Source organism: Nomia melanderi, chromosome 3 (assembly GCF_051020985.1).
Source record: "Nomia melanderi isolate GNS246 chromosome 3, iyNomMela1, whole genome shotgun sequence".
In the NCBI taxonomy this organism is placed as follows: domain Eukaryota; kingdom Metazoa; phylum Arthropoda; class Insecta; order Hymenoptera; family Halictidae; genus Nomia; species Nomia melanderi.
In genome coordinates, this window is record NC_135001.1 from 9,703,873 (window position 1) to 9,722,593 (window position 18,721).

At 41.8% G+C, this 18,721-nt stretch overlaps 1 protein-coding gene across 1 annotated transcript in view; it reads right to left on the reverse strand.

Moving 5' to 3' along the window:
* Nucleotides 1-1,928: 1,928 nt before the first annotated feature.
* Nucleotides 1,929-18,721, reverse strand: part of LOC116429464 (cuticle protein 7) — a 37,894-nt gene continuing 21,101 nt past the window's right edge. Inside the window, exons 2-4 of the mRNA XM_031982449.2 lie at nt 6,504-7,047; nt 5,294-5,531; nt 1,929-2,079 (exon numbers count right to left, since the gene is read on the reverse strand). Of these exons, the coding sequence (XP_031838309.1) occupies nt 1,937-2,079; nt 5,294-5,531; nt 6,504-6,515 (393 nt within the window). The 5' untranslated portion in view covers nt 6,516-7,047 and the 3' untranslated portion in view covers nt 1,929-1,936. The remainder of the gene's footprint in view (nt 2,080-5,293; nt 5,532-6,503; nt 7,048-18,721) is intronic.

Sequence of the window (18,721 nt, forward strand, 5' to 3'; positions counted from 1 at the left end):
AACTGCGACGGCAGTAATTATTGTTGCTGTTTATTTTCTTTATCGTATTTTTCCTGTTACTATACAGACGCGAGTGTGCACTGTAATTTTTGCTAATAGCAGGAGCAGCTGTAAGTTTTCCGTGTCGACAAGAATGATTTGTTCCTAAGAAAACGATTCTAAGAATTTACGTAATGCATCTGAGACTCGATACTTTGTGTTTAGGAAGTCTGACAAGTGCACGTACCTTTTACTTCGAGTCTTGCTTAACACTGCAACGTTTTTTGCATTTTTTTATCACTAATGTTTTAACCTTTTGTAATGCCGGTACATTCTTTTACGATTTTTCAGTTTAAACGTGCAGCTTTCTTATGCACACATTTTTGTGTAAACGAAGCATCATAGAAAATTCTTATTAATACTATAGTATGTTATCGCTAAAGTTCCTCGCTTCATTATTACATAACGGATTATATTTGATATTTTATATCACGTTACTGAATTACAAACAAAATTTCTTCGTGCTTCCCTTCGCTCTGCATTCTTTCGAAATTTGCCTAAATTAAGGATCGCAAGAAAGTTTCCAGACACAACGCGTTTAAATCGAAATCAAGGATTCTAACAGCTTTCTGACACAACACGTTCAAACCGAAGCTACACTTGGTATCCTCTATATATTCTTTTCGCAAATAAATTTCGGGGAATATTAATTTCAAAACTGAAACGACGCGTTTAAATCAATGTCCAGGATTGTAACAGCTTTCCGACACAACGCATTCAAATCGAAGCTACACTCGGTATCCTAGTTATATTCTTTTTGCAAACAAATTTTGGGGAAGAGACGATCGCGCCTCAAGCCAGAGGGCTCATTAATTTCAAAACGCGATCGATCGATTTCGAGGGCGAAGCTGTTGGGGACCCGTCGTTGTTTCCGCTAAGCCTGGGTACGTAATCACGGGGGAGATCCATATGCCCCTGACGGTCTGATTGTCAATCAGTAAACGTCAGTTCCGTTAAAAACAACGGCGGAATCGCGCGGCGGAGCTTGGCCGGGGTAACGGGCATCGATTTTCGATTTGCCCGGTGAAATTCTATGTGATCGAATCTCTTCGCGGCTAAGCGGCAAGTAATTTGGAACTGACAATATCCGGCTGTGATGTTATTACAGCGCGTAATAAATTGAATCTGCGGATCCTGTCGTTGTCGCGGGCTCGCGTCGAAAACTGTTACGCTGGGAACCGTTCGACGTTTCGAGAAGGACAACGTTGTGTTGCCCACTTTTGGATTTGTAACTTGTATTACGTTAATAAAGTAAACTGAACAATAAATGGACACTCGCAACTTTCAGTCGCTTGAAATTTGAAACACGTGACCAATTTTTGACCAACTAGATATTCGTAGATATTCGTAATATTAATATCTTAGTAAATTTCGATTGAATAATATTTTTGGAAAGACAATGATGCTTGAACATATATAGATTATAATACACTAATTCTGTGAGAATGTTAGTATCTCTAGATTTACGGCACGTGTCAATTTCGCTCCTATTGGATTTTATAAAGATTTTATGGTACGCGCTTAGGTCGATTTTGATTGATACAGTTACGCAAATATGTAAATCAATTGTCTATTTTTAATCTCTAATTTTTAAGACCTAGATAAACGAATATCAATTTCTCTAAAATAAATAGAACAAACTGTACAGTAATTGTCCATGAATCTCGTATTAACACTTTTGAGGATGATTATAAAGAGGTGAAGCGGTATTCATTCATGAAGATACAAGGAAGAAACGATTCGCACGTGAATAAATGAAGAAATTGAAAAGTGGCATTGAATAATATAACAGTACTTTAATCAACACAACAGAAACAGAACAATCAGGATAAGATAACAAGAACAACATTTGCATAACAAGGTATCTTTGAACATGAATAACATGTCGTCACGGTTTCTAATGATGGTGGCCTCCTTCATGGACGATTCCGTTGCTGTTATGGACGTGAGCGTGGAATCCGTTTTTGCCTGCGTGATACTTCACGGTCCTAATATTGCCGCCTGGTTCTTTCACAGTGTACTCGCCGACGACTTCTTTGCCTGCGGAGAATCGACTGTTTACACAACTGTCTCGATTCGCGAGAAACCAGTGCAAGGATCAGCCAATATGCGGACGAAACGATCTCGTCTTTCTTTAAAAGTAACGAACGCAATCATTGAAAGGTAATAAGTAATTCGAAAAGCTTTCATCTAGAGCGGTTCGTTTGGCGAAATGGAACTGAAGCTGAAATTACTATCCGCTTACCCGATCGTGAAAACAAGCAAAGTATAAGGGAAGGTCTGTTTGAAAAAGAAAATTAAAATTCCCGCGGTACGGGTAACGAGAGGATCCCGGCTGGTTCGGCGAAGGTCAATCTGTAACTCGATTGCGAGGTGGATATCCGGCTGAGAGGATTGCGGCTACCTTGGAGGACTGACCGAATAATTTTCACCTGGCTCTTAAATCCACGAAATGAAATATAATCCGAGTATTTCAAGGGAGATCGTTAACCACTTCATCTGGCCTGCAAATAACTCTGCGTCTCGGTATTCTTCGACCGAGTACGGTCTCGCTTCATCGTTTCAATGGAAGCGTGTTTCGTTGACTGGAGGAAAGGATTCGTTGTGTTAATTACACGAATTCGAACGAAAGCTTCAACAGGTTTTGATGTTCTGTATATTTCGTAGATGCTCTTTCTATTGGTTGGAATCTTAATGAGAGATCGAATAGGTTTGCACTTTTTCGGTCGTAAATCATTCATAGATCTGTTTATTTCATAGATATTACATTCACTGGAATCATAAAGAAAATATTCTATGAGGTATACACCCTATGGTTCATAGATCACTCATAGACCTTTTTCCTTCCTAAATGTTAAATTCACTAGAATCTCAAAGAGAAAGTCTTTTCGTTTCCTAGAGTCTATACCCACTAGAATCTTATAAAAGAAGATCCATTAAGTCTGGACCTTTTGGTTCATAATCCATGCTTAGATAGTTATTTTCGTAAGTAAGTGCAATTTCCATAACATTACAATGATGCACGAGCAATCAGAGAAAGTAAGAATCCCGACAATGTCCCGAAATAATTAAATAATCTTTACAACTACCGTGTATCCGTCTCAGAGACCCTCAGACGTTCAAGATTTCCGTTTGAAGCCACGCATTTCCATCAAGAACAGTCGCAGACAACGGCTGGCGTACAACGAAGTCGGCAAACTAAATAGCGTTCACAGTTAGCGCGCACTTGGTTAGCGGATTAATATGGCAAAAGCGGAAGAGATTCGTCAGGTGCGACACGGTATTCGAAATTGTTTCGGGAAGGGAATTCCTACGCGAGGAATAATTATAATTAGCGAAACCAGGGAATGTTTCTTAGCGTCGCATTGCACTGCGCGAAGAGCGTTAACGTGACGGCCGATTTTGATTTTCGCTCGTTCAATGCCGCCACAATCAGCCACGGTTAAATCAACGCGCCCGTTCCCGCGAAAACCAAGATCCGCGCCCCGTAATTACTTCTACCGCATAATGTTACGATCTCGTTAGGTCTATTAGAGAACTCAAACTAATTTGACGAGAGACTCACGAGCAATGGATGCCTTAAAGGAGACGCCTCCGAGCCAGCATCGAAATGGGAACCATCTCTGTCATTTTGCGGCATCTTATGAACATGAAACGTGACTCTATCGTAAAATGGAGCAGTACAAAATGGTAGTGCGTCTCTGTTATTCCGATGAATGAAATATTTTATAACTAAACGTCTGCAGAAAGTCTGTGTTGGTATATACCGACAACCTTAGGATTGAAGTAAAACTAATGGATTTATACGTGTGCAAAGTTCATCCTTTACTAATAAATCTTTACGATATTCTTATCCATTGTTATTCTATTCAATATATTATAATTTGTTTCTAAATATGAAATACTTCGTACCAAATATGATTTGTACCTATGACATACAGCAGAATTATGATCTCTTTATTGTTCGGCATTCTTATGCAACTCGATTAGTAAGCACTATTGTGTTTTTGTAGTTATACTATTTTCATTTTAAAAATATGAATTTATTCGAATATACATTATTAGACATTTTTTCAGCGCATAATGCATTAGTTTTGATACAGGCACGACCACTGCGTATCTCCTAGCTATACTTAGTCAACTGATTAATCCCCATCAAAGTACTCCCTGCAAACTAGCTTTCCAACTGTTTGACATCCGAGTATCATTAACATGAAACACCGTCTGATTCTAATTAGACCGATTTCCCGGGCAAAGAGGAAGAATGCATGGACTAGAAATTCACCGAGTTCTCTCGACATCAAACGCCGTTCCGACGAGCGTTCAAAATGTCCTTCGGTCCGCTCTGTGAGCGAATTAAAACGCGAAATTTAATGATTCCGTGAATCTCAATGGTACAGGACATAGTTATAAAACCTAGGGAGCTCGGAAGTGGTTACACTGGAAGACAATGTAGCATCCTTCGTGAACAAAGGTCACGTTGCCTCTTTATTCCCGCAATCAGACCTCTCGTCTCCCTGGCGTCATCTTCGTAACAACATTGCAGCGATTCTACCAACGTAACTAGTTTATTTTTATTCGTGACGGTCATGTCATGCAATCCGGGACACGACGAACTCATCAAAAGAGGGCAAAAGATATTAACCCTTTGCACTCGACCTTTTTCCGAGCTTAACTTTACAACTCGATATTATTTATTCTAATATATTATTAATGTGCCTGATAGGTAATAATTATATACTACTTTATCTACCAGAAATTATTCGATAGTATGTAAAAATCGATAATTGTACAATATTTATAAAAAAGTTTTCAGTGCAAAATTTCAACATTTTTCAGGAAGAGAAGGAAAATAGCTTAACGTCGCATTGAATTATGCTATATTGTTATGCCATAATGATGTCACCTTACAGTATTATTAAAATTATCGACAACAACAAAATTTCCTTACAAAAGGGAAAATTGCGCTTAAATTATATAATACAGGGTAATAAAGAACCGAAATTTCTTAATTTTATCCCTTGGAGTAATTTCTACGAAAACTCTCCAATTAACAATTAAGAACATCTTAATTCGTTTTGCAATGGTTACACTAACTGGAATTGATATGTAACAAGCGATTTTGAAGCAAACATAATCAAGTAATTTCTTCAGAGGTTTCTGTTTAAAAGGGAACTCCTCAGATTCTTTTTCCGAGTATCAAAATATCCGAGCTTATTTGTTAGCCCCCATTAGGATACGTAAGAAAGCTCACCGTCTCTGTGTTCCTTCTGGCCGTGATGGTCGCCGGTATGATGGTCCTCCACACCGTACGAGAAGTCATAGTGCGGATGCGCCACGTAGTTGTGATAATGGTGTCCGTGCTTGTCGGTCCAAGTGACCTCCTGGGCGTCGCCTATCACCGGCCCGTGGAAGTGCTGGAAAGAGTGCGCGTGTCCAGCGTCCGCCTCGCGTCCCAACAAAACCGACAGAGCCAGAATCGGCAGGATAAACTGCGAGGAATAGTTCATTAGTTGTTTGTCCCGCGATGGAATGCGGAGTTTTAGCCGCAGCGGAACGCTCCAACGCAAAGTTTTCTCGGAAATAGCAATGCCGTTTTGTGGAAATTTTGTTTCGAAGTCAAATTTGCGGAATGTTTACTCTCTCGTTAGAAGTTAGAGAGGGAGAGTGCTACGTTGATGGATTGTGGAGAAGGGGAAAAGGGGTTCTGGAAAGTAAAGTGTGGACCTTTGTCGTTTACACCTACTCAATGGACTTACGTGAGAGGTTTATAGAGAAGTAATACACTATTGGTAGTATTTTCTGTTGCGTCACTTGAACATTCAACATACACGTTACAGTATTGTGTACTATGGAAATCTTAAAGTGATGGAATAAACACTTTCTAAACTTCTTAATTGACTCCTAGTTAATCATTTAGATTGCAGGAATCTAAATAATGGATTGATAGACTTCTTTTTGGAGGAAGCAGATTTCTGTGAAGCAGAAGTACTGACAAAAATCAGTAGCGCTTTTTATTTTATTCATTATTCCACTCATGAACCGATTTGTAAAAGCAGAAACTTCGGTAAGCTAGTATTCCGTGTTACTATTCCGTATTCTTCGATTTCTATGTCTCCGCAGAAATAGCAAGTTTTTGGTATCGACAAGGGCCATTTAATTCCCAGCAACTCAGCGGAATGGCCAGGATCGCGGGTACGTCTTTCTGAAAAATTTCCCCGGAGAAGTAGAAACGTAATTCGACGAAGTGATTGTGATTAACCGACGTTACGGAGAATCGATGGAGGTTCCGGTGGACCGGGACAGAACGATTTCGTTCGGTCGCGGACGCCGCGCCGGCATGGCCGGCCGATAATTAAATGGCACGAAACGATTGATCGATCCCGCCGCTGGGGAACACCGGGTCCCACGTGTCACGGGTACGAGAAAAATGAGGAATGGTCAATCGCGTGATGTACACTCACTTTGAACGCCATACCACTGGTCTATGTGTCGCGGTATCCACGGCGAATAGGATCACAGGAGACAGAACCGGGAACGGATCGATGGATCGATACTGGAACGATCGGCCGAAAACTGAACGATCAGCTACCGCCGCGTTGTTCCTTTTATAGCTCCACTTTAAAAGTTTCCCTCTGCTTAATTCTTCTTTGGATCCATGCCCGGAACTTCCCGACGGTGCAGACGTTGCAAAACACAATTATTCAAGCGGCCCGGCCCTGTAAAAAGCGTCGCGAGCTGCTCGCTCGAGCGCGCATTAGCCAATCCCGGTCTCTCTAATGGAGTTTGTTGCGAAACAGGACGAAAAAAATAAGGCATAGGAAACGTCGCACGGTTTCTTCGGACGAGTGACATACGCGTTGCCGATCATGCCACGAGATGATCAACGTCACGCTTCAGAAGCCCGGCAGATTGTGTTACCGGTTTCCGACTTTCTTTCTAGATGCTGGTCTCACCACAGTAAGGCAATCGCATGCTCCAGTTCTTCTGGAGTTACGTATCGCGTAGCTTAAAAACAAGATTGTCGAATGTAAGATTCTGACTATAATAAAATGCTGCGTGAGAAGTTTGAGAGAGGTTCTTCGAGGTGGTTGCAGTCTAAATCGACAATTTGTGAAGACCGAAATTAAAAAGGAATGGTATAGTTGAATGGCAGTGATGTCTCTTTTGAACGTTGATACGAGATCTTTGTTTCTTCAGATTTCTCAGCATTCTACAATTTCTCAAAAATTCCGAAGAAAGATCCTGATACAGTGAATTCTTTTCTGAATTCTCGTATTTGATTAAGTAAGGGCAATCTAATATTTTAAATTTTTGCTACGAGTATCCTCTCGGTCAAAGTGGAGGATTGAAACTTGGCTCAGAAAGTTTTCTCCTGGTATGTTATTAAAGTTGTACTTTAACTTCCTTTTCCAGCTACACCTTTTCTTCGTGTTCTAAAGGATTTTAACATGCTTCGAATAAAATGAAAAGGGCATAAGTAAGTTCACATCCTTCCAGCAAAGAGCACCAAAAATACACTATCCTACATCTTGAAAACTTGTCCCCTTCATAAAATCGATGAACAGTGAACCATCGTTAAACCCTTTGCACTCTAAGTTCCTTTTACATTTTGTTTTCGATAACTTTGTATTATTTTCTGTGCTTTATTTGAAATGTATTTCGAGAGACAGTTGATGCGAAACAGCGTAAAAAATTCTTTTTGCTAATACCATTGAAAATAGTACGATAATATAATACAATTTTTAAAAAATGTCTTAATTTAAATATCTTCTCGGCAGAGAAGCACACATTCGATGTAGAACTGCAAAGGGTCATCGCAATTAAATCGACAGTTTAATTTCTGTACTAGTATGTACAGAAATGCATTTGCCAGAAACCAAGAAAAACGATCGCATTCTTCCATAGTCCCCATGCCAGGAAATTCAATCTGCAAGGCGTTAGTGCCTCGGATGAACGATCATTCGCGGAATTTTTGATACTCCGTCGTTATTAACAAAAACTGGTAGATACCCATTTGGTCGATGGGTGAGGGTGAAACGGTTACCGTGTCCGTAGGAACGGATCGGCGAGGCAGAAGGGCGGAGGAGGAGCGGATTCTGGCACACGATGTGCTGGAGCGGCGGAAGTGCTCGAAGAGAGGCGCTCGGCTTTTGAGTTATGACACTTTTTGAGTCGAGGAGTCGCATTGTGAATGGCGCATCCGGGTCCAGCGTAATATCCCAGCCCGATCTCTCAAGACTGGGCCGGCAATAAATCTGCCTTAAATAAGATTTGCCGGCGACACTTCTCGCGAAATAAAAGGAACAGGATGTGGCTCGAGTGGCGAGGGGACACGGTTTGCCTCCCTTCGATTCCGGTCTGTCGACACCGTGCTCCGGGGTTGATTGGTAATTTTCGGTCCGCGCGTTAATGGGGCCGGCGCGTTTAACGAAACTCGGTGCCCCCTTCGGGAAATCGTTGAAATCGTTTTACTGGCTTCCTGGAAACCTATAACGCCGGCAATGGTTAGGTGATCAGGAAAATAAACGAGCTGTTGTTTGATGCAATAGGGAATGACTGGAAATGTTGGAAACGTTGTGCAAATTTAATAGTTGAAAAATGTTATTTTGTTTCATTAGAAATCTGAATAATATCGTATTCTTCGTGGTTTCCTTTTGTAAGATAAGTTATGGAAAGGATGTTACTCATAGTGGCGTAGTGAATGTTTCTTGAATCAGTTAATTAATTCAGTAAGGAATGCAAATTATTTTTAATACAACTCGCAACCTCATTTGGGTTTCGTTCAGCTTCTGCATAATGTTTAAAGACAGAAATTAGTTAGGAGACTCGAAGCACCATCGACGGTATTATCAATTCTTAAGTAAGTCACTTAAGAAACTCACTTTATATCGGTATATTCCAGGGGAAAGTTTATTCCTGGAGGGCCCGATGATCATGATCCCTATATTGAGTCAGTGTAAACGTTCCAACTATTTCAATTAAAGGAAATCTGACTGAGAGCTCAATTTATGTCCCAAGAGCTTGCTTCTCCATAGTCCTTCTTCGAGCAGTCCCTCGGAGGAGAGTTAATATTAATTAATATTCGGGATCGATTGATTCCATTCAGATAAGTCCAGTAATTTAGTAACTAATGATTCAATCCGCTGAAGAACAAATAAATCAAAATTCCTTATATGAAACGCGACTTGTAGGAAAATGAAAAATTCATTCGTAAAATCGTACTTCGCGGATTAACGTCAAATAGTTGCCTCTTTGGTAGATATCGAACCACCAAACCTGATTGTTTGGCTTCGGTCTCTGGACGCCAAGCTGCGAGGCGCAAGAGCGAAAGCTAGACATCGTACACACGACAATGATTCCTACGTAATATCGTAATAGAAGCTGAGATGGGGGAAGAAGACTGAAACCCCAGGGATAAGTCTCGAGATTAACGTTGCGCTCCCCTTGTTCTAACACCGTGCTGCTCTCCAACATTCCACCGAGCGCTGAACCGCTTCCGAATAATTCGAACCTCAAGATTATTAAGCGGACCAAAATCTCTTTAGGGTACTACATCGATGGATAAGAATACTTAGTATCTACATCACGTAATAATCCCTGAGCCAACCTCTTCTCTTAACATTGCTTTGATAACTATCCCCGCCAATGATTAGCATTAATATTTAAGAACGAGGAAATATGGTATAGTTACTATAAGCACGCATTGACCTTATAGATTGTCTTAATCTCTTGTGATCGAATACGATATTGGTACACGGCATCCTTTGTTCTGATATGCGTTATCGGTGAATAATTTAATTTTTCATAGTAAAAATTTGTCGAAATTGTTCTTCAACAGAATAATATTAAGTGTAAATATTCCTCAATTCACATCCATGAAAAACGGACATTTCGCAATTGCGACTATTTCAACTTTACAATCACTAAGCACCTATATCGAGCATAGCTTTCTTATTAATCCCCCATCAAGAACACGAATACATACAATTATTTACACAGGTACCAAGAGACATAGGTCAACAGATTATCAGATGAAATTACCTCGATCACCTTCGTCGTATAAAGACGCTAAATCGAAAACCAGGGACACGTGTACAACAATCAGCAGCGTATAAATTGCGTCTGTCAGATGACTCTGATACCAGAAGCCACTTATCCCCATCCATACAATCCAGGGCAAACTGCGAGTAACCTTCCAGAGCGGCTATGCGCGCGAGTATCCAAAGGACGAATTCCAAGGAGATAGTTTCAGCCAGATAAAGACGAATAGTTCTGTTTGCCCGCGAATTTCAAAGTGTATCCAGCCCATGCTCGTTCCAACCCCTAGCTCTTCCCTTCTCGTTCCGATCCCCCGTTTCTTTCGGACGTTCCCGGAGTAAGGAACGTAGCGATCCCCAACGGCGTCGCTGTTCCCGGAGCGTCGACGACCGCCCATCCTTTATAGGTCACGATCTACCCGTGCTTCAGGGACGGGGAGCAACCGCACGCTATCCTGGATACCTCCTTGACCTCCATTCGCCGCTTCGAATCTCAAAACAACCGAGACACCCACCCCTGGCTCCACCTACCGACACCGACAGACCTTCCAAGAGGTTGACGAAACTTCGGTGCTGACTTTTGATGCGAGGATTCTGGAGCGTTCCCCTGTATGGTGCGTTTGCATGAATGCGGACGCCGAGTTTGCTCTCCGGCGATTCTATGGAAATCGCGAGCACGTTCTCTGGAACCCTCGCACCGACCGCGAAAAAATGTTCAATGGGAATTTTCAGTCGAACTGCATTTGGGAATCTTTGGAACGTAGACATAGAAATATTATAGAAGTATACGGAAGCATATGAAAATCCGTGAGATGTATTGGTTTAATCAGAGTCGGAAAGTGTAATATTGAAACAAGTGTAAACTGTTGGCCTGCTGTTACGTATATTTCATTGTTTTGCAAGTTGCTGCGCCCAATGCTTCTTTTAGACGCTGACGAAAGTAGCCTGCTGATGCATTTTTGTAGGAGCCACTTTTTTAAGGTGTATGCGTTATATAAACCATTGGTCGAAAACTCATGTAGAAAAGAATTGCTTCTTCCAGTCCCATTCTTAAAAGTTCTGCATGTAACTTTAGTGTTTAACTGTACCTCCAACTCTGAACAGCAGTAATATCAAGGTTTAGTCGGTTCACCTGAACATCCAGTTAGCCAGTATCGCAAAGAAACTTCTACTCAACTGTAATTTCTGTAAATCGTCCCTTAAAAGTCTATATCCGCGTAAGGATAAGAGTCAACTGATAATTAATACCAAGAAATTTGAATACAGACTACCATTTTCTCGAGGATAATTAGAAAAACCAGCCATCAAATGGAAGTACAAACGACTCCGGCCACCTGCATCGTAATTGCCAAGCCGGATAATCTCCAGCGACAACGTAGAAGACCCTGCGGTGTTCAAGACGACGAATATCGCTTACAGATTTTCCTCGCTTCCTCCGGCACGGTATCAGTCTCGTTAGCGAGCCGAAACATTTTCTGGGCCCATCCTAATTTTCCAAGTGTCCCGATTATGGGCCGATTGGCCGGCGCTGTGGTTGCTCTGGAGCCGAGTTAATTGGTTTTCGCGGCAACGGCCAACTTACGGATACCCGGCTCCCGGATTATCGTCCGCCGTAAACAGCGGACTTCCTGCGATCAGACGCGGCCGGGTTACGTACCCGTCGTTCATTTCGGAAGAAATATCCGCACCCTTATCTGGGTCCTTATCCAGCCGGCGTCGTTAGGATTTAATTGGTCACCTTGTTTGCCTTTCGTGATTCGATACGGAATTCCAGGAGGCTTGGATAAGATAAACGGGAACTACGAACCACGCCCAGGAGCAGCGAGTGCGAATGTCGACGTCCAACTTTCTTATTGGACGCGGCGATTCGGGCTTAAGCTAATTTAAACATGTGCAAGCATGAATATCCTGATCGTGCACCCGGTTTGCATTATTGTAACTTTCACTGGTATGTGCCACAGTGCGTATGTGCCAGCGTAACAGTTTGACCCAACGCGAATTTCTTGAACTTTTGAAACCTGTTTACCACGCAAAATCGAATTATGCATCGAAATCTTAAATGTTAGACAAAATCGCGACCGCAAAGTTAATTATCGCGAGCTGATTAGTTTGACTGAATGCTTTATAAAACTTGTTCTCGACTTCTCTGTTTTATAGAAATTTACATTTTTTTCTTCGTACTGATAGTATTTAGATGTTCTTAGTAATAGCTGTCACTTTGTTCTACGATAAGGTCACAGAAACCAAACGATGCTGAACGAACTTCTCATAATATCGATTCCATGGTGAGCGCGTTCCAGAATTAAATTCCGGGCGAGTACCTAAGTAGTCATTTAATCGAGCACACGAATTCATAGATTCGTTTTAGAATTGGTCCCGAAATTTAGCGATCAACAATATTCCACTGAAAGATTTTTCAGTTCGAATAATACCTAGGCCTCTAAAGACCTTAATCCTCCTTCTTCTGAAGCTCGTTCCGGCAACAAACAGCATCCGAGATACGCGTCATCCGGCTATAAGCAAGACGTCGTGTTGCGTCGGGTGGCTCTGTATTCATAATGCTACCAGCCGTATTTGTATGCGTTCCTTTTCGTTGATCCGGGAACACGATAAGCATGAGTCCGGAACACGATGAGACACGGAACAGTTCGCTGACGTAATCACCGCCAGAATTCCATGGGTATTGTGAGAGTGTGCTCGAATAATGAATGATAAACTCTTCTCTGCATATTCCGCGGGTGTACGTCTCGCGTGGCGCGCGTGTGTCGTCTTTAAAGCGGCTCTCCGCGGCTCGGAGGGCTGCTGAGGAGTGCATATGCATGAAGGAGCTTAGGCGCGCCCTCTCCTATTTACTTCTTGGTCCCGTCACACGGATGCTCGGCCCGGATCCACCAGCAACAAGACAAGTGAACGCTTCTTTCGCACTGACACGGGAACAACGCGAGGTGTCTCTCTGTGATCTCGATCTCTTGTTTCGTTCTGTCGGCTTAAAGGGGTTCTCGTGTTTGCTGTATTCTGCTTGTGTAACAGTGCATAAACAAGTAATATAATTCATTAAATGTACATTGACGATAGAAAGTTGACGAGTAAAGGAATTCCACATTGAATACTGCAAATATGAATATTACTCAATTTTTTTAAATTTTCCTTTTGATCCATTCTGAGGTCCACCAAATCTTCGAACATAGATTTTAGATGCACTAGACTAGGGTATGTAATATTTTAACTATATTATATTATATTTAATGTAACTATATTATACTATATTCTGGCTATATTATTTATATTTCACTAATCACATTTGATTATTATATTGCAATCACTTGCAAATATTCTTATACCACACTCTCTGCTAAAGGGGGAGCATATCAGGCGAATCCCAAGCTAAAGACTCACAAGATGGATCCACACTGACACAGGTCCAGATAGCAGTGATTGATGGAATTGCAGTCGAGCGACGCATCATCTTTGAAGTGGACAATGAAGTAAGTTCGCGGCGCTTGTGGAAGACACGAAGAACTCATTAAAGTTTTATAAAACAGAGATTTCTGGCGTTTCTCTCCAAAGGGGTCGCCGTTCTCGAGGGAGGGAGGCGGAGAAAGCGAGACAGCGACAGAAGTAAAGGAAAGGAGAGGCAAAGAGTGCTGTCGTCTAATATATTTTCTTGTCAACCAAGCGTGAAACGTGCGTCCGCGGGAATGGAATATTATCCGTTCGCTTTAAAAGGTGTCGCAAAGCTGTCAGAGATAATTCATCCATTATCAGCTCGACCGAATTTACCGAGCACTAAAAGCGTTCAAGGTTTAAGTCACTGGCTACTCTCCCGTTGTCACCGGGATACTGTTCCACGGATACTCAGAAAGACCGTTCGAAGTTTTCGCCATCGCGGCGTTAAGTACCACCGTCGCCCCGTGAAAATATATGCATCCGTAACGGCCATTTTTCTTGCCACGCTACCCCATGCGTCAACTATAATTCGCTTTAGATCCCCGGGTCGCTGGGGCTATCTCGTTCCACCCGCGGCAAACAATGCGCCGGACCAGACTTTATGTCACTCGGGAATTTAATTAGAGTGTAAATAATATTAGGAAATGAAGCGGGAAGAATGTGAACGCGGGAGGAAACTGCTGCAGTACGTATTCTTCGAAAATAGTGAACTTTTTGCACCATTTATCGTTTGTCATGGATCATTGTTACTATTTTGTTTGGTATTCTGTGATTAAGTTACAACTAAATCGTAACTGGCCAGTAACTGAAAATTATTACTAAATTTATTTGTATGTTAATAGAATCGTTTGAAGGGTCAAATAACCTTCGATTGCAATATACTTTAATTGATTCTTCAATGTAAACGTTGCTCCCTGTATTTTACTGCTTCACAATTTTAGCAGTAAGAAATGCGTATTTTGTAATTCGATTTTGTCCTTTGTATCCGATATCGCTGTATCAATTGGAAATGTTTTCTTTCCTCGTTTGTTTATACGTGCGATCTGTTCTTTGTTACCGCTTTCCCCGAGTAGTTTCGTTTCAATACATGGACCGTTTATCTTGAAAGTGGTGTAAGTCCATTTTTTCTTGTTTCGAGAAAATTAAAGGTAATAACATATCTCTTAATTAAAAAATTTAGGCAAATTATATGAAGTCTGGCAATGTTTCTACTGTTTTATCAATATGTAAGACACAACATATTTGCAACCAATTTACCTGTTCTCCATTAGTGTTTTTTCTTATCTGTTTTTTAATCGCATTTTGAAGATTTTTTATTGAAACGAAATTCTCTCGTTTCATTTCGTGTAAAATGAATTTATCATGTTTTCTACATTGTGTTATTACATCATGATAATTATAATAATCTGCTGAGCCGCCTACCTCTGTCAATTGGACTTACACCACTTTCATAATCGATTATTATGCAATTTCATTTACCGACCAATTTTAAATTGTACAGAACATGGGAATTTTTTAAGAAATTAAACGCGAACTAGTTATACATAAAAAATTTACATTAAATTAAGCATGAATTACGTGATATCTCATTTTTTTCAAAAATGGACTTACAGCACTTTCAAAATAAACGGTCCATATTCTGTGCCTGTTATTTACTATAACGTTTCCGTGTGTCTGTTTGTAACGTGCTGTTATCTTTGTAGAATTGAACATTAAAATGTACATTGCTATTCGCTGTTACCTTCTTTCCCCGGTAAATTTCATTATTTCGACGAGCGTATCGACAATGTTTGATGAATTTTCAATGGTTCACTGCCAGTAATATACATTTATTTATCGTTTCCCTACGCGGCACATTTCAATTACGACTATCCTTTGAACTGCGGCAATACGTCATATCCCATTTACTGTTGCACGTTCATTAACTCTTTATCAGCCGGATATCTGTTAACAAGCTTTTCAGTTACTTGTAATTTGACATGAAACGCAGCTTAATAATTTTCTTTCCAGAATAATCCTCAAATAATCACGCTGTAATTGCAATTGCTATTGAAAGTTCGATTAAGAAATCCTACGGCATTAATCATTAATCTCCAATAAACTGTTCAATAACTTTCAATAGATAATGCTTATTAAACACATCGAACAACGCATATGCAATCAAAAGAATACAATCACGATAGAAAATACTATTTTCCACCGACTGTCATAAAAACCGCAACACTTTAAACATGCCATACATTTCTTTATATCGTATGCATCTTATACAATTCCCCACGCTCCGATTTCCAATAAAATCATTTAAAAAATTACCCAAACAGCTAGTAGTCCTCTACCGACGAGAGCCGAAAACTCCGAAAACGCCGAAAACTCGATCAACAAGCAATCCGCTTCGTGGACGAAACGTTAACCCGGACCAACTCGAAAAACGACGGCGACCGTAAAAGGAACACGAAAGAACGGCCCGGTAGGGGTAATCGCGGCTCAATTAACCGCGAGTAATGCGAGGCGGCGACCGATGGCCCGAGGGTTCGCGCAAGAACCGGCGAACAAACAAGGGAGGAAGGCGAAGCGGTGTAAGGCGGCAGGCAAAGTATCCACTCGTCGACGTCGTCGTGGTAATTTGAACTATCCAGAGAGCCTGGGCGACCGTTAACCACCTGGCGGCGGGCGTGTGCCCACTTTCCGCCGCCCTTGGCCAGGGAGCCGGGCACTCCAACGCGGAAAGCCGGCGACGGCAGCGGCCGGGTAGGCCTGGATGTGCTCTGTGGCCGATGCGGGCGGTTGCGGAGGTGGCGACCTACGGTTGCCGGCCTGGGGCTCTCCCCCAATTCATATGCAAATGCGAAAGCGGCCGACCTCCGGGCATTGTTCGCCCCACGGGGGAGTTCCAGTGTCCCCGGGCTTGACTTACTACGCGAATTTCCGGAAAACTCTAGCGCCGCTCGCGTAATTGATACTCGCCCGGCGACACGGACCAACGGCTCTCAGCTCCCTTTACTCCCGTTTTCGTCCCGAGACGCGACACGGCAGCCGAAAAAAAGGAAACAACGAAAGAAAGAGGAACAGGGTGGAAGATGGAAGGCGAGGATTGAAGAAGACGGGCCGCGCGATCGCTTTTGTCGCCCGGCCACTGCCATTGTCGGTCCCCTGCACCGTTTAATGGTTCTCCAGCTTCCCTTTGAACGAGCCAGCCCGAGTCCCTCTCTGTCCGCCTCGACCGCGCTCCTGTGCACGATACTCGAAACATTCGACGATGGTAATGCGGTACTACTGTAGCCGGCATCGGGGGCTCACGGAACCAGGTGTTTTTAATTTTTCCAGGTCCCGAGCGGGCGCCCCTTGAGCAGGATCGCGGGAAGATGCGGAGAATTGCTTGGCAATTGGACCGCGTGGGGATTATGATAACGGGGGGATGAAGACGTTAGGGTGCTTCGGGCTTCTATTGTTTCGAGGGACACCTGGTGGTCGTTCGGTGGAACCTATACCGGGTAGAGATATGATTATTGTAGTCGGATGGCGAAACGCCGGCGCCTTTGTTCGAGGCTTTATGGGGTTTGGTGAAGGTCGCACAAGTGAATTCGAGGAAATTGATTTTATTTTATCTGTGAAGGGTGGAGGTTTGAATTGTAAATGATACTTATTTGAAATTTTGTAAACTTTTAAGTGAAACCATTGCGCGGATTATTGAGCTAAATTTAACGAAATTCGTGGGGACGATTGTTAAGTAGAATTATTCAAATGTAATACCTTCTTTGATTCGAAAGATTGATATTATGTATATTTCATTCCTGCTTAATGATTCGTCGTAGAAGTGTATTTTATGAAACACCTGGTAAATTTTTCTCCGCGAAGCTCATTCTTAAGTCCGTTCTGGTGGTTTATCCTGAACATTCTCACCCTGAAAAATAACTCGGCCCGAGCTACTGTTTTACATAGCCGGGGCCACATTTTGGAGGTATTCCAAGGTAAACAAGCAAAGCTCCCTCGTATTTGTTGACAATTTCTTTTCGTCTTTATATGACTCACTTCCCCATGTTGTTTATCATCGGATTCATGAATTTCTCATACGGCCGCTTGTATCCCCGCGTTTTTTCGTCTCATTTATGCACGCACGTCGGGTGAAAGCGGATTACCGTGGCACAGTCGTACGCCAGACTGGTGGAACTGCAGCGAGCAAGAAAAAAACAAGCCTGACTCAATTTTATCCCGCCGCTTGAGTTTCTTATAATTATTTCACGCGCATAATGCCGCGGCAAGGAATTGCGGGTAACAGAACGGAGGAAAACAGTACATGAGAAGGTTGTGACTTGTCTCGCGAAACAGTGAACGTCGCTTTCGCGGTATTAGCTGCTCCATTCGCGCAACCTTTTATGCGTTTTTGTGTAACGAATCTTTTTTAAGCGATGTGCCGTGAATCATGAGTATACTCGTGACTGGGAAAATATTTAGATTTGCAAACACGAATATTTTCGGTGTTTTAACTCTTTGCGGACGAAGACTTTTCAAAGAAATTACACATTGAACACTTAAACGCGGGAGAAAAAGGAAACAGTACTAAGCTTCGGCTATTTGAATAATTAAATTATCCGCTTACAGTTTTACATTCTAGACATGAAACTTTGATGTCGCCAATATGATAACATCCGTTCTATACGGTTAAATGTTAACATTAGGTTTACAGACACTTCTTGTGCAGTTTATTCTGTGGTTCCCAGAAAATTTAATGTTTGTTCATTTAGATTTTGGATTTTAGATGTTTAAGAATAGATATTAGGATAAACATTTATTTTTCAACGGTGATTAGAACAACTGTGTCAATAATAATGTATTGAAAAAAGAGAAAAATTCCATGCACATTCTATGTCTATGTTTGCTCTGGAATATAATAATTGATAACAGAAGAATAATATTTCATTTGAATTCAAAGGAATTGAGTAATACTTTTGTTTGTTAAATTCTATTTGAAATGTTCGCCACGAGTAGCACACGTTGTTGTAAAGCGAGGGGTTAAGGAATTTAACTCGGTGATTCTACGACTTGACGTCAGACTCTCGTTCCGCAGCCGTGCGAGCTGCGTCCGTTACAGCGTTCGAAGTTTTAATAAATTCTCGTTTAAAAGTTTATTACCCGTCAGTGATTGCGCCGTTGCCCCAGAGACGGGCTATTTAATCAGCGCTTAGAACGTTTTAATA